At 44.0% G+C, this 16,084-nt stretch overlaps 2 protein-coding genes and 1 non-coding gene across 7 annotated transcripts in view; 1 reads left to right on the forward strand and 2 right to left on the reverse strand.

The window, feature by feature from the left end:
• The window catches only part of MYNN (myoneurin), a 131,293-nt gene that overhangs the window by 15,214 nt on the left and 99,995 nt on the right, over positions 1–16,084 (reverse strand). For 3 of the 4 annotated variants that reach the window (XR_008710594.1, XM_055569132.1, XM_055569130.1), the window contains exons 1-2: positions 2,532–2,668; positions 1,283–1,579 (exon numbers count right to left, since the gene is read on the reverse strand). Coding sequence is in view for 3 of the 4 variants with exons in the window: in XM_055569132.1 (XP_055425107.1) it covers positions 1,283–1,548 (266 nt within the window). In the remaining variant the exon portion in view is untranslated. Of the gene's footprint in view, positions 1–1,282; positions 1,580–2,531; positions 2,669–16,084 lie in introns of those variants that run through there. The other variant, XM_055569131.1, reaches the window with a different exon arrangement.
• On the forward strand, positions 2,700–8,178 carry ACTRT3 (actin related protein T3). 2 transcript variants are annotated; one of them, XM_055569137.1, is made up of 5 exons: positions 2,700–2,831; positions 3,085–3,231; positions 5,534–5,677; positions 6,244–6,481; positions 7,057–8,178. In XM_055569137.1, the coding sequence occupies exons 2-5, from the start codon at positions 3,216–3,218 to the stop codon at positions 7,973–7,975; spliced, it is 1,317 nt and encodes a 438-aa protein (XP_055425112.1). In that variant the 5' UTR covers positions 2,700–2,831; positions 3,085–3,215; the 3' UTR covers positions 7,976–8,178. The 2 variants fall into 2 exon arrangements, with proteins under 2 accessions (XP_055425112.1, XP_055425114.1); XM_055569139.1 differs by having other exon boundaries at positions 2,811–3,936; positions 5,534–6,481.
• TRNAV-AAC (transfer RNA valine (anticodon AAC)) lies at positions 4,521–4,593 on the reverse strand. The gene has a single exon. It is a non-coding gene; the product is annotated as a tRNA-Val (tRNA).

Genomic DNA, 16,084 nt, shown 5'->3' on the forward strand with positions numbered 1-16,084 from the left:
CCTTTAAGCAACTTATACAGAACTGACACAAAAATGTCATTACATCAAAATTTAAAAGTAATCCCAAACAGCATGAATGCTTCCTTTTTAATAGGATTAAGGAAAATCCTGATTCCAGCTTTTTAGAGAAATATATTTTCATGATAAGCTGCAATGTAAAAAGAGGGAAGGATTTTGTTTAATGTGTACATGTATGTATCTATAGAGATCATCTGGAAAACAATGAAAGAATATTTATCAAAGTGTTAAGAGTGATTAAATGTGTATGGCAGAATTTCAGATGTTTCCTTTTTTGTTTTTTTCCTTAAATTTTCCCCAATAAATGTAGATTCAAAGGATTTGGAGAGTGGGATAGAAAAGAAGAAATAAAGGAAGGAAACTAATGTTCACTGGGAGATAATAAATCCTAAATTTTCACAGTAACAACCCATGTAGTTATTATCATCTCGTTTTTTCAGATGGAGAAACTGAGGCCTAAAGAAAATGTATATTGATCCAAGAGACATAGTGACTGACAGGCAAGACCTAAAGTTCATAACTGTGCTATGTCAGATGGTGACCTATTCATGTTTACACTTTTGAGAAAGCTGGAGAAAAGAAGGCAGGAGTAATTTTATGGGTTTCTCTTTCCTTTTATCCCCATCACCTTTCTCTACAACAACCAGTAAACATATCAGTATTAATCTAACTACACAGTTCATCGAAAATGAAAGATAAAATGCCTGAGTTATCAGGTTCTTCAGAACCTACTTCTTGTCAGTGCAGTGACAGCATTCAACATCTCAGAGAAGCATTCTAGCCGACTTAAGCATTGTATTTTTCTGAATCAAGATCAGGAAGAGGTCCTGAAAAGGGGGCACTAATAAAGAACCGATTCTTTCTTCTTTCTCCACCTATACCTCCCACCCAAACATCTTATAAGGTAGGGGATGAAGAGTGAGAGAGAAGACCAGAGGGAACCTAAAGACCAAAAAGCAAGGGCAAATTGGAATTCAATGATCTTTAAGTTTCCATTCCTCAAAATACACACTTTGTTTCAGTAGATAAGTCAAATATGTCAAAAACCATGCTGTAATCCTATGAACATCTGTACTTTTTGTGCTTATGAAATGTAGTCTGTTTACTGCAAACCAGTGATATTCATCTCTCTATTAACAACAACACTGGGCACACCAGTGTTTGAAGACTGAGAGTTCAGGGATTGAATGGAAAAAATACTAATCTGCTTTAGCTCAAGACTACTGACCAGCTTTTGTAAGTGGAAATAACATAGGTACCTTACCTGTCAAGATTTAAAGTTCCTGTGTATATAAACTCCAACAGTTTCTGAAATCCATCAGCCTTAACCTGACTCTGATCAAGAAAGACATTGTTCTCAGAAGTGCTCCTGTAGATTGCACCAAAATATTCACTAAACGAGGCAAGCACATTCCTGTGAGCTTTAAACTGGAATTCCCCAATCACTATGGTGCAGTCACAAAGAAAACCTGCTTCCCGTTGTTTGTTCAGTCTCTCTAAAAGGTGCTCACAGTGGTGCGAATACTGCATTTTGATATCGGAATCGAATTCTATCCTTGTTCTAAAAAAACAAGAGAGAGAGTAAATCAGTACCACTAAGTTTTCATCAAACTTTTCTCCCAAGCCATTGGTGAATAAAGAGACACAGAATCCAAACAAGAACAAAGTCTGTTCTCATTTTACACCCCCAGAAAATTCTTACCAAGCAAATACGGATAAAAATGCTGAAGGGATAAAAATCCTTCCTAGTTTTTATTTCATCTTGGTCAACTAACACAATCCTTTGGACACGTCAACAAATGACGATGTGTGAAAACATTTCCACAAAGTGAAAAAATAAAGCACCGCAAAATTTCACACTTCTCCATCGCAGAGTCGGACACGACTGAGTGACTGAACTGAACTGAACTGAAGATCAGTTGAACCGTCACAGTTTCAAGTTCAGTCGACACATGTAAATTACGAAAAAAAAAAAATAATAATAATAATAAGCCACTAAGAAATGATTCCTTGGGACAAATGATCAAAGGACATGGTACGAGTTCTTTAAAATTTTCTCAAATGCTTCTCTGCCTTTCGACCAAGATTAAGTGTAAAATTGCTCTCAAATCGCCGAAACCCGTTACCTTCCGCAGAGCATACAGTGGCTTAAAAGCAAGGCGGGTGCCGAAGGGGGCGGAGAACTAGCACCTGGGCCAAGAGTTGTCAAAGATCTGGTCACCCGCCCCGAGGACCTCCCTACCACCACCCCAGTCTATTCGAGGCCGCAAGGGAGTGACAGTAAAAGCCGGTCTCTCCCGACTTCCGCCTTCCTGCCCTTCGCCCAGCTCCCACTCCCCCAATTCCCACGGCAGAGGCTGTGGCCAAGGCCAACATCGGGGCTGCCTCGCCCTAGCTTTCCACCCTAACACCTTCACTCCGGCCTAAATGCGAACTCCACGGAGCCTGCCCTACGATGCCCCAAGGTTTGGAGAGAGCGGGAATAGAGGCCTGGGGGCAAAGACAGAACTCACCTTATAGAAACCTGAGGGGGAAAACAATTTCTTCACTCTCTCTCCGCCATTTTGGAAGGACGTCACCACGCCACGCTCCGCCTTTCCCTGCTTCCTCCATGATGACGTCATATCCGGTTCCGGGCGTTCCGCGGCTACGCGGTAGGCTCTAGGACCCTGGAGGTCCAACAGCCGCCTGAGGGTAGCAGGCTGGTGCCTAGAGACCCCGCTACTTAGCATGCCGGGAACACCCGGAAACAGGGAGAGTCTTGTCTAGGAGACTAAGGGCTCGCTTACGGAGCAACGCCTGTCGTCCTCACCGTGAGCATTCTAGATAGTCAGCATCTCGCGCTCGGCCTGCGTTTTGCGCGGAGGCTGAGCGGCGCTGCCCTGCGGGCCTCTTTCCAGGAGCCAAATTGTGCATTGTATACTGGGGCTTGTAGTTAGTTGCTCGTCTTCTCCCATTATCCTCCACTTCCTTGAGGCCCCACGAGTGGGAACAGCTACTTTCTGTACTTTGGCTCTCGGCCATGGGAATTTTGGAGCTGAGACTGATCACCCTTTTTTATTTTAGGTACTACCCGAAAGCTCTTAGGAAACTATGAGTCTTGTTTGCATCAGCCAACTGGAGCCCAGTATCCAGGATACCCTTACCTGGTGTCTGAGACGCAAGAAAGCGGCGCAAAGTAGTAGGGCACACTGGGCATGCGCTTGGGGAAAGGTGGGCTTTATACCGGAAAAGTTTCTGCTTGTGGACTGCTGCTGCTGTTGCTGCTAAGTTGCTTCAGTCGTGTCCGACTCTGCGCGACCCCATAGACAGCAGCCCACCAGGCTCCCGCGTCCCTGGAATTCTTCAGGCAAGAACACTGGAGTGGATTGCCATTTCCTTCTCCAATGCATAAAAGTGAAAGTGAAGTCGCTCAGTGGTGTCCGACTCTTCGCGACCCCATGGACTGCAGCCTACTAGGCTCCTCCGCCCATGGGATTTTCCAGGCAAGAGTACTGGAGTCGGCCTGTGGACTAGAAAATATTTAATACAATTATTTGCGTTCTATTCAGACTTTGTACAGTGAGGGAACCTTGGCAGGCTACATACAGTCCATGGGGTCGGAAAGAGTCAGACAGGACTGAGCACGCAGTCAGCCACAGTGAGGGAAAGGTGTGCTAGTTATCTCCGTGATTTAAAAAGACGTACAAACGGTACGTGCTGATATGTTAGGGTGAGTTCTTTCGTGCTCGCGGACATCAAAGATCTAAGAAAACCAAAACTTCACCATTTTTTTTCTTGTTAAAATTTGTGTCAGGACCATGGAAAATTTACTCACGACTTTATTTTAAAGAACATTGTAAACTTGTTTTTTTTTTTCTCGAGATTTTTTTTTACAACCAGATTTTGTTTGCTCTCCTTGTAAATTCTTTCTTCTCGGTAAGAACCATGTTTATGGGGGGAGGGGGGGAAAGCCCCACAACCGTTAGGTTTATAAGGGGAAAAAATGAGGCTGATTCTTTCTTGATTTCGTCTTGTCTCTGAGTATAATTTTCTGATTATTTTTGTCGGAATCCTTTTCGGCAATTTATTAATTTAGGCATAGCTGTGAGTCTCTACTAGGTTTCAAACAGATACAAAGTATATGGAAGAGCGCAAAACATGGTCCCTGGCGTTTAGAAAAATCAACAATCTCAATGGGAAAAGTAATGGAAAACCGAATGACTTGTAATACAGAGTGGTGAGATGACAGGGTTTACCAGTTTTTACCCGGCGTTTACTTACTCTTACTAGGCTGTACATTATTTTTTCAGTATCAGGTTGTGAGTTGAATTTAAAAACAATTGTTTAAAGTCTGGAACACTTCTTCCACGTGCAAGCCATTAATAAGAATATTTGTTAAACAACATCCACGTTGAAAGTTCAAATTCCCAAGGTACTGCAAATTATCAGAAGTTTGCTTTTTAAAAGGGTAAGAAAAGGAGGATCACAGGCTTGTGTTAAAAGAGAAAAGAAACAAAAGCTGTTTCCGCCCGGTTTCGAACCGGGGACCTTTCGCGTGTTAGGCGAACGTGATAACCACTACACTACGGAAACCTGCCTGGGAAGGGAAGTTGAGAAACTCCCTCATAGTTCTTCGTAGCTCTGTTGTACCATGCGGATCACAGAACTAGCCGTAACTTTTAAAAGAACAAAGAAACCCCAACGGGAAATACCCATATATCCAGTTCAACAGTGCTACCATTTCTGGAATTTACGTACATTGTGTTCAAAGCCCCTAGTTAGAAACTGGGCACCCGTTAGTTGGCCCTTCTTTGAGGTTTACTTTCTTCTATGGAAAAGAAGTGTATTAGCTTCTTTGTTGCTGAGTGTCTCGGGTGTGTTCCGGGGCTTTGGCTGGCTAGGAAGAGGCTACTGCGCTTGGATCCTGGAGTCCTCGCTCACGCAGGGGCGGTGTGGGGTGGGGTGGGGTGGGGTGGGGTGGGGTGGGGCTGGGGCACCAAACTCCCTAGCCGTGAACTTCGTTTCTAGAGAGAAAGCGACGCTTTCAGCCTCTGGTGGAAGGACCTGTCGTTTGGTTTTGAATTTCCTTCCTTGCTTCTGTACTAGTTTTAGAGAGTACTTAGTTTTAAAGTCTTCTATAGGGTGTGCAAAATTCAGGTGTGGTTTTTTTTTTTAATCAGACATCAAGATGCACTTTTTGCCGCACAGCGTGCATACATTTTCTAAGCCTGAAGTTCTTATGACCTAAGTAATATCGTTTACCCTGAAAAGAAGCAGATACACCCTGATACCTTAAAAATCAGTAATTTTTTAGGGAATGAAAGTGAGCTTCCATATTACACCAGGGGCGGGGACTGGAGGAGTAATCTGATGGGATTACTAAAAAAAATTTAAAAGTGAGATGGTACTATTTCGGTTTTGAGTACACTTTGTTTAGAAACCACGGGGAAAGAAAGTATTGCCGATTATGTATAGATATAATTTATGTTAAACCCACTTTAAATCCTGGCACTTTTCCCCTTTCTCCTTTTAGAAATTGACAAAGTTCTCTTTCAAGAATTTGAAAAGCGTGAACCGTGCCCCGCCTTATACGACACTTTCCTGGTTCAAATCTCTGCACCTTTTTTCGATTTCAAGGGCGCATCTGATAACTTCCCGCAGGACCCTGGACAGGCGTGTATGTATTAACTAGAATGTAGATGGTAGCGTCTGCCTGCAGTACAGGAGACCCGGGTTCGATCCCTGGGTCGGGAAGATCCCCTGGAGAAGGAAATAGCAACCCATTTCAGTATTCTTGCCTGGAAAATTCCATGAAGGCGTCTGTACAGTCCATGGGGTCGCAAAGAGACGGACACGACTGAGTGACTTCATTTTAATGACGTTGAGAAATAAAAGGTTTTACAGCTCATGGAGGTATTAGCGATAGCCTTTTGTGAAGCCTTTTTTTAATTAAGCTTTTGGGCAAGAAAGTCAGGTTTTCCTGATATTGGTATTCCTGGATTCCAAGGGGGTGAGGAGTGGTCCAGGCCGAGTGAGACGCAATTGTAGGTGGCACTTTAGAGCGCACCTTGCATCCATTGAGTCCTCTGCCTGGGACTCTCTCGCCCCCAACCCCTCCCCCGCTCCCCTCTACCCCTTCCCTATTCCGCCCGGCTCAGTCCCGTGGGGCGGTGCCAGGGCCTCTATGACGCGGGGTTCCAGGAGCTGAGACCCCGCACATCACTTTCCGCGCTCTCCGCGCAGCCCGCAGCCAGGGCAGTCCGAGCAGCCGGGAGACAGGAGGCGGCGGCGGCATGAGCTACTACCAGCTACCAGTGGTGATCGACAACGGCTCAGGAGTGATCAAGGCGGGCCTGGCCGGGTCCCGGGAGCCTCAGTTTGTCTACTCGAACATTGTGGGCCGCACCAAAGGCCTGACGTGCGGCGTCGAAGTGTGCGTGGGAGACCAAGCGGAGCAGCGGAGAAGCTCGCTTTCCATCAGGTACCGCCTTCTCCCGGCGGGCGGGACCAGGTGGAGGGGAAGGCAGGAGAACGCAGGGGAGGGACCGAGGCTAGAGAAAGGATAAGAAGCGAGTAACGAGAGTCTGCCAGGCAGCGTTATTGCAAATGCTTGAGCACAAATCTCTGAGGGTACCACATACCTAAAGAGTGAACATTACTTGCTCTTTGTATCTATTCGAATATATTCAAATGTATAAACATTATCGTTCATAAAATACCAGTTCATTTAGAAATGTTAATTCCTGGTACCTTTGTCATTTGGGCTATTTGTTTTCAGCTAACTGATATGAAAACTACTATTATGTGAAGATTTCCCTATTTTCTTTGTAATTAAAAAGGGTATTCCAAAGGGGCAGGGAAGATGGAAATCAACAAAAGAATTTCAGAGGAAGGTAGTTAGGCTATCTTTTGCTGGCAGTTACCATCTCTAGAGGCGCTGGCAGTCACCGCCCATAAAGGGATACTGTTAATAAATATGAGGATTAACCCAGGTTTGAAGAGAGTAAAAATTGGAAACATTTAAAGCTTCCATTTATCTTATTGCTCTTCTTACAGCTACCCAGTGGAACGTGGTCTCATTACTTCATGGGGGGACATGGAGATCATGTGGAAGCATATCTATGATGACAACCTCAGGCTAAAGCCCTGTGATGGCCCAGTTTTGATTACAGAGTCAGCACTGAACCCACTGGCCAATCGGCAACGGGTCACTGAGGTGTTTTTTGAGCATCTGGAGGTTCCTGCCTTCTTTATGTCCATCCAGGGGGTGCTAGCTCTGTTTGCTGCTGGCTTCACAACTGGCTTTGTGCTGAATTCAGGTGCTGGGGTTACCCAGTGTGTACCCATCTTTGAGGGTTACTGTCTGCCTCATGGTGTCCAGCAGCTAGATCTGGCAGGTCTTGACCTCACCAACTACCTCATGATGCTGCTGAAGGAGAATGGCATCATGCTGCTTCGTACTTCAGAAAGAAAGATCGTCACGGACATTAAGGAAACCTATTGCTATGTGGCAATGAACTTTGAAGAAGAAAAGGCCAAGAAAGCTGACTGTATACAGAAGATTTACCAACTACCTGACGGGAAGAGGTTCAAGCTCCATAACCAGCTCTTTTATTGTCCAGAGGCCCTCTTCTCTCCAAGTCTTATGCACCTTGAGACCCCTGGCATTGATAAGATGTGCTTCAGCAGCATAATGAAATGCGATGCAGATCTAAGGAATGCTTTTTTCTCCAATATTATCCTTGCTGGGGGATCAACCTCTTTCCCTGGTTTAGAGAAACGTTTAGTTAAGGACATAGCAAAGATGGTGCCTGCCAACACCCCTGTGCAAGTCATTGCTCCCCCAGAAAGGAAAATATCAGTGTGGATGGGAGGCTCTATTCTTGCATCCCTGTCTGCCTTCCAGGACATGTGGATCACTGCTGCAGAATATAAAGAAGTTGGACCCAATATAGTACACCAGAGATGCTTCTGACTACAGATAACATGGTTAGGAGAAAATGTTTTGAGTATATGTGATAGAAAACTTTGGATATTATATGTTTCTGGGAAAACAAAATATTTCAGTTATTTGAATGTCCAGGTCTCTCCTGTATTTCTATAATGGGGGGAAATAATGGAGAAGCAGTCAAATAACAGATACTTACTGAGTTGAACCAAATAAAATGCTCATGCTAAGTTGCTTCAGTTGTGTCTTCACTCTTCATGACCCCATAGATTGTAGCTCACCAGGCACCTCTGTCCATGGAATTCTCCAGGCCAGAATACTGGAGTGGGTTGTCATGCCCCACTCCAGGGTATCTTCCTGACCCAGGGATTGAACCCATGTCTCATATCGCTTGCATTGGCAGGCCAGTTCTTTATCACTAGCGCTACCTGGGAAGCAAGTTAAATGCTAGAGGAGACATTATTCTTGGCCTTGGAGATCTCACATTTCCTTTAGAGGGAGAGAGCAATTTGTGGTACAACATAGTATGTGCCAAATGAGTGATATAGCTTTCAGTTTGTTGAAGTTTATGAAAGGAAGGTTGCTATGAGGGAAGATTTCATAGCAGAGGGAAGCCATCATGAATAAGGTAGCATTAGGATGGGCATGGCAGGGTGAAAAAAAAAGGGCAGATATTCAGAACAGCATAATGGAAATGAGTAAGAGTCTAGATATGAGGATGAACAAAGCATATTCAAGGCATGTTTAATACACTGGTTTAGTTAAAATGAAGAGCTCTTATTGAGCAGACTAAGAGCAATGACTAGGAATGTAAATTAAGGCCAGAGGCTGGAAGGCTTTGTTTTAAATGTTGTATAGGCAAAAGATTTGAAAACAGGAGACATAAAGAAATTAAGATGAATGTGGTGGTAGTTGGGAGGATAAATTGCCTTGGGAAAGGCCCTGTAGATTCAATGATCAATTAAAAAGTTATTAGTCTAGATATAAAGAAGTGAAGTCTCACACTCAAGATTATAAGCAAGAAATAAAAAACTGACAAGTCTTGGTGCTTAATTAGTTATGAAGGGGAAAGAAGGGTCTGAAATGACCAAGATGGCTGAGAGAATGTTGGCAGTGTTGACATGACTCAAAGTGTAGTACCTGCCCTGTGCAAAGCACTGTGCTAAGCGCAGTAAGTGCTCAATCAGGGGTCAGATTGTGTCCTGTGGAATCCAACAGTTCAGTGTAAGAGATGAAATTCATACCTACTACAATAAGATGCAAAGTGGGTTACTGTCCTAAGAGAAATGTGAAATGGGGTTTCATAGGAGGGAAAACACCTTGAGTGCTCAGGAAGACTTTCTGATAGATTTGGCTTTGGGGCTGAACTTGAAGCTGGAATATAAATCTAACAGATTGCCCATCCCTCTGAATTTAGGGGCAGTATATGTGGATTCAGGTCCAGGCCCTGCCAGCCTATCAGCTGCATTTCAACAAATTGTTTAAACATTTTGAATATCAATTTCCTCATTGGTAAGTGGGGTTGCTAATCCTGATCCCTATCTGTTTCACAGGGTCCTTATGAAATACAAACGAGATAATGATTCTATAAGTGCTTTCAAAATGTTACTTTGCTTATAGAATTAGACAATTTATAGGTCCAGTTCATGCTAATTCCTTCGCAGAGTCAAAAATCGATTGTGTCCTTCAGTGCACATTATATTACTTGAACTTTCATTGATCACAATTTAATGCAGGCTTTTCTTTTGGTTTGCTTGTCTTTCTCCCTTACTAGATATGTTCTTAGAAGACGAGTTGTGGGCTTTCTCTTCATCTCTGTCCCCTTCCCTCATGACTTCTATAGTAGGTATGCAGATATAGAGAACTGACAAAAAGCACACTGATGGCAGAGGGAACATTAGGGCAAAGGCTCCAAGGTGTACAAATGATGGTATGTACAAGCAGCAGGAAGTAATTCAGTTTGGCCTGAAGGAAACATTTGTGAAGAGGTGCATTTCATTTTTTGAAATGTGTTTCATTTAAATGTGTTTCCCATTTAATTAATAGTGATTGTAAGCCAAACTACTAGATTGCATATGGTGTAGAAAATGATTATCTGAGAGCAGTTTTTGAACATTTGGTGAGGTACTCACTAGATTCACAAGCACTGTAGAGAGAATGATCCCAACTCCCTCACTTCAGAGTTCTTAAAGTGCTTTTTTCCTATAAGAAATCTCAGCCAACGCATTACCTTAATTTAAACTTCAACAGCTCAGAGAGATGGGCAAGACAAGTAGTATTCCCATTTACAAATTAAGAAGCTGAGATTTAAAGAGATTAAGAGATAAAAATTTAAAGTGATTCCCAAAGTAGCTTACTGGGTTAACTAACTAATTTAACTGTGGCTTCTTAGGCAGTTAACCCAACAACTAGCCTGGTATAGACTCCAGCCTCTTAGGTTTATGGAGGATTCTTTTCAGGAAATCGAGGCAAGGGAAATGTGAAAATTTTCATTTAGTAGTTTTTGTTGTTCCCGTATCAAATCAATCCCCATAACATTTTACTTTTCTCTTATATAGAGGTGCTAATAGTGGCAGCTCCATGGAGTTTACCCATTTGAAAAGTTCAACTTTTAAGATCAGCCAATTATGTGAAAAACAGCATCGTGCCAGCGAATATGAAAACCTGCTGCAATTTATGGTGCATTGTTCTTTCTTAACGTGATCATGACACATTAAAGCAAAGTCCATGATTGAAAAGCCTTTATTTCCTAATAAAAGGGAGATTCAGTTCTTAATGTTAAGATCAAGAATGAAGTAGTTAGTTATATGTAATAAAAACATCCTCTGCTCAAAAAGTTGAGAGGACAGTCTGAGGAGGAGAGAACAGGTTAGGATCTCAGAAGCAGCCCAATGAGCCGAACCAAGATTCTGATTTACTCGGTGCTGCTAGGGAATTTATTAAACTTCTCTATCAAATGCGATGATCAGAACTGAGCATCATTGTATTGGCCCTAAATTTTTTCTAAGAACTCCATTTCTTTAAGATGATATCGTGCGCCGTACCTGGTTTTTAAGAGGTGGAAAACAGCGCTCAGAGGCACTCAAGTTAATTTTCAAGTCACAAGGTCAGACGTCGGAAGTAAAGATATTCAAATCTGCGGATAAAAAACGTGGGGTGGGGCGGCGACTATCCTTTTGGCCGGAAACAGAACTTTTGAAAAAAAAAATTGCGAGACCGGTTATCGCGAGAGCCGCGGTGGACAGGCTCGGCCAATCCGCGTAGGCGCCGGCTGCTGCATTCATAAGGAGACGCAGCCGGCGGCGCGGCGGGTTGCGGAGGGTGGGCCCCGGGTTGGTGGCAGCCATTTCTCATCTAACCCTAATTGAGACAGGCGTAGGCGCTGTGCTTTTGGTTACCGCACGCTGTTTTTCTCGCTGACTTTCAGCGGGCGGAAAAGCCTCGGCCTACCGCCATCCACCATCCGGTCTGCAACAAACAAAAAATGTCAGCCGCTGGCTCGCTCACCTCTCCCGGGAACCTGCGGTGGTCCGCCCGCCCAGCCCCAGTGCCCCGCCTGAGGCCGCGGTCGGCCCGGTGCTTCTCCGGAGGTGTCCATTGCCGCCGTGAAGAGTTGGGCTCTGTCAGCCGCGGGTCGCTCGGTGGGCCGAGGCATGGCTGTAACCGCAGGGAAAGGAACGGAGCGGGGTCCCCGCGCGCGGTGCGCTTCCCTGAGCTGTGGGACTTGCACCCGGGACTCGGCTCAGACATCTGCAGCCTGAGGGACTGCGAGGGGGCGGGAAGGGGGAGGGTAGCGGGGGGATCTGTTTTCTCCCTGAATGGAGGGGGTCCGTCTCTGTTCGTTTGTCTTCCCTGCCATCAGTGGACTTCGAATCTTGCAGATTGGACTGGAGAGCGTGCAAATAAAGTGTCAGAAGGACAAGTGGAGGCAGCTCAAAAATCCGTCCAAATGAATGGGCAATGAGCCGAGTAGTCGGCTGTCTTACAGGGTTTTTTCCTCCTCCCCTCCTTTGGTTTTATTGCCCTTTATCAGTGTATCGCAACCTAGTTCCAGCTCTGCAGATTTTGTCCAGGTTTTTTGCCTCTGCAGAACTTGATCCCCATCACTCCTGGGATGTGGAACAGCGGTGATTTTGTGTGTGTGAGATCATTAATTCATATTTGTTAACAGGAAGATCTAGTGTGTTCTCAAAACAGTGGAAGTCATGTTCTTTAATGGTCGTTGCTTTTCATCTTTGTCTCCATCTTTGGATGCAAAGTATTAAGGGACGATAGGAATTTAAGAAGAAATCGATGCCCCCGCGCGCAAGAATTAGGTTTCTTTGCCAAAAGGGAAGGGAAAAAAAAGAGAAAAAGGCCCATTAGGAAACAACCAACAAGTCATCCTGCCCTCCTGTCATAAAACCTAACTTTCAAGTTATGTGAGGATTCATCCGAAGTCAATGCCTTCACTTTCTTTTTCTTCTATAATAATAAAAACATTTTAATTGGCGAGTAATTGGTTTAGTGTTGTAGTGGTTTCTGCTGTCCAGAAGTGCATCAGTCATATGTATAGATCGGTCCCACTATCTTGAACCTCCCCCAGGGCCCCACATCCCACCCATCTAGGTCACCACAAAGCACCAAGCTGACCTCTCCGTGCTATACAGCAGCTTCCCACTACCTACCTATTGATATTTTATACATGGTAGTGTGTGTGTGTCACTGCTGCTCTCAGTTTGCACCCCCACTCCGTCCGGATTCCTACCCTGCAAACGGGTTCAGTACCATTTTTCTGGATATCATACATATGTTAATATATGACATTTGTTTTTCACTTTCTGACTTAACTTCACTCTGACAGACTCTAGGTTCATCCACATCACTACAAATGACTCAATTTTGTTCCTTTTTATGACTGAGTAACATTCCATACACACACACACACACACATATATATATACCACATCTTTATCCATTCATCTGGACATTTAGGTTTCTTCTATGTCCTGGCCATTGTAAATACTGCTGCAATGAACATTGGGGTACATGTGTCTTTTTTGAATTGTGGTTTTCTCAGGGTATATGCCCAGTAGTGGGATTGCTGGGTCATATGGTAGTTTTATTCCCTGTTTCACAAGGAATTTCCATACTGTTCTCCATAGTGATGGTATCCATTTACATTCCCACCAACAGTGCAAGAGGGTTCCCTTTTCTCCACATCCTCTCCAGCTTTTGTTTGTAGACTTTTTGATGAGGGCCATTTTGACTAGAGGCCACTCTCTTAAGACAGCTATTCTGGTAGCAGTTGCTGGGAGAGAGTAGCAGGCAGCCTGAATTACAAAGGCAATCAGTGTGATACCCTGTTGGGATCTTGACCCTGAAAGATCAGGAGGACCATGGGAGTATATGTATTTATGAACGTGTCTAGCATTTCATCTTATTGCCTGAATTAAGTAGGTCGCTCAGTGTTGTCCAATACAATTCTTATCCTTCAGTTAAGAAATGTGGGGAAAACTGCACCGTTTTTGGTAATGTTCTCTGTGTAAGAAGGAAAAAGAATCTTCCCATCAGCATGGTTTTGTGGAAAGAACATGGAGTAAATTAGTGAATGAGGTTCTAGTTCTGATTTTGCTAAAGATTTTTCTAGGTTTTTGAGGTAACTCAGCTAGCTTTACTAAGCTTGCATTTACTCAGAAAGGGATCTCTTAAGATTGCTTTTGAAGGCTGCCAGTGTTCCTTGAACTATAAATAAATAGATGCCTTTTGTTCCTGCTCCATCTAGTGGTACTTTTGCTGCTCCACATTTACAAAATTTGTGATGGAGGCTGGTCTGAAGTGAGCCTCTTGCTGGGGAGTTTCTCTCTCTCTCTCTCTCTCTTTTTTTTTCTGTTTGGCTGCTCTGTAAATCAGTGGGGTTCCCCAAACCCATGCCCCCTGCAGTGGAAGTGCAGAGTCTTAACCACTGAACAGTTAGGGAAGTCCCTCTCTCTTTTTTGTAAATTTTCTTTCAAAATTTTTTTTATTTTTTAATTGAAGGTTCAGTTCAGCCTCTCAGTCATGTCCGACTCTTTGCAACCCCATGAATCGCAGCATGACAGGCCTCCCTGTCCATCACCAACTCCCGGAGTTCGCTCGGACTCATGTCCATCGAGTCAGTGATACCATCCAGCCATCTCATCCTCTGTCGTCCCCCTCTCCTCCTGCCCCCAATCCCTCCCAGCATCAGAGTCTTTTCCAATGAGTCAACTCTTCGCATGAGGTGGCCAAAGTACTGGAGTTTCAGCTTTAGCATCAGTCCTTCCAAAGAAATCCCAGGGCTGATCTCCTTCAGAATGGACTGGTTGGACCTCCTTGCAGTCCAAGGGACTCTCAAGAGTCTTCTCCAACACCACAGTTCAAAAGCATCAATTCTTCGGCGCTCAGCTTTCTTCACAGTCCAACTCTCACATCCATACATGTCCACAGGAAAAACCATAGCCTTGACTAGACGGACCTTTGTTGGCAAAGTAATGTCTCTGCTTTTGAATATGCTATCTAGGTTGGTCATAACTTTCCTTCCAAGGAGTAAGCGTCTTTTAATTTCATGGCTGCAGTCACCATCTGCAGTGATTTTAGAGCCCAGAAAAATAAAGTCTGACACTGTTTCCACTGTTTCCCCATCTATTTCCCATGAAGTGATGGGACCAGATGCCATGATCTTCGTTTTCTGAATGTTGAGCTTTAAGCCAACTTTTTCACTCTCCTCTTTCACTTTCATCAAGAGGCTTTTGAGTTCCTCTTCACTTTCTGCCATAAGGGTGGTGTCATCTGCATATCTGAGGTTATTGATATTTCTCCTGGTAATCTTGATTCCAGCTTGTGCTTCTTCCAGCCTAGCGTTTCTCATGATGTACTCTGCATATAAGTTAAATAAGCAGGGAGACAATATACAGCCTTTGACGTACTCCTTTCCCTATTTGGAATCAGTCTGTTGTTCCATGTACAGTTCTAACTGTTACTTCCTGACCTGCATACAGGTTTCTCAAAAGGCAGGTCAGGTGGTCTGGTATTCCCATCTCTTGAAGAATTTTCCACAGTTTATTGTGATCCACACAGTCCAAGGAGATACCCCTCGTCCAAGGTAAGGAGCAGCGGCTGTGCTTTGCTGAAGCAGCCGTGAAGAGATACCCCACGTCCAAGGTAAGAGAAACCCAAGTAAGACGGTAGGTGTTACAAGAGGGCATCAGAGGGCAGACACACTGAAACCATACTCACAGTAAATTGAAGTAATTGCTTTACAGAATTTTTTGTTTTCTGTCAAACCTCAACATGAATTAGCCATAGGTATACATATATCCTCTCCCTTTTGAACCTCCCTCCCATCTCCCTCCCCATCCCACCCCTCTAGGTTGATACAGAGCCCCTGTTTGAGTTTCCTGAGGCATACAGCAAATTCCCATTAGGTATCTATTTTACATATGGTAATGTAAGTTTCCATGACACTCTTTCCATACATCTCACCCTCTCCTCCCCTCTCCCCATGCCCTTAAGTTTGTTCTCTACATCTGTTTCTCCATGGCTGCCCTGTAAATAAATTCTTCAGTACTATTTTTCTAGATTCCATATATATGCATTAGTATACAATATTTATCTTTCTCTTTCTGACTTACATCACTCTGTATAATAGGCTCCTCTCTCATTTTTAAAAAGGAAAGTAGTGAAAATCCCATGGACGGAGGAGCCTGGTAGGCTGCAGTCCATGGGTTCGCTGAGGGTCGGACACGACTGAGTGACTTCACTTTCCCTTTTCACTTCCATGCATTGGAGAAGGAAATGGCAACCCACTCCAGTGTTCTTGCCTGGAGAATCCCAGGGACAGGGGAGCCTGGTGGGCTGCCATCTATGGGGTCGCACAGAGTCGGACACGACTGAAGTGACTCAGCAGCAGTGATTTAATAAGTACAGTTCAAAAAATACTACAGCTATTTTCTTGTTCTTACACTTGAAATCCTCTCCTTGACAAATGTCTTATAAACATTCCAAAGGAAAATTCTCAGTAGTATGAACATTTGATAGCCGATGAGATCATTTACATGACAATGCTTTGTAGATAATAATTATGACAAATATGACTTCTTATTCCTACAAGATTTTAGTCCCTTCACCAGATGGAGA

The sequence above is a fragment of the Bubalus kerabau genome, chromosome 2 (genome assembly GCF_029407905.1).
Source record: "Bubalus kerabau isolate K-KA32 ecotype Philippines breed swamp buffalo chromosome 2, PCC_UOA_SB_1v2, whole genome shotgun sequence".
NCBI classification, from domain to species: Eukaryota; Metazoa; Chordata; class Mammalia; order Artiodactyla; family Bovidae; genus Bubalus; species Bubalus kerabau.

Bases quoted from the DNA above. Each gene is read 5' to 3' on its own strand.
- ACTRT3 (XM_055569137.1), top strand. The intron at 5,678-6,243 runs GTATGTATTAAC...CTCTCCGCGCAG, and splicing joins GCAGGACCCTGGACAGGCGT to CCCGCAGCCAGGGCAGTCCG. The intron at 6,482-7,056 runs GTACCGCCTTCT...CTCTTCTTACAG, and splicing joins AGAAGCTCGCTTTCCATCAG to CTACCCAGTGGAACGTGGTC.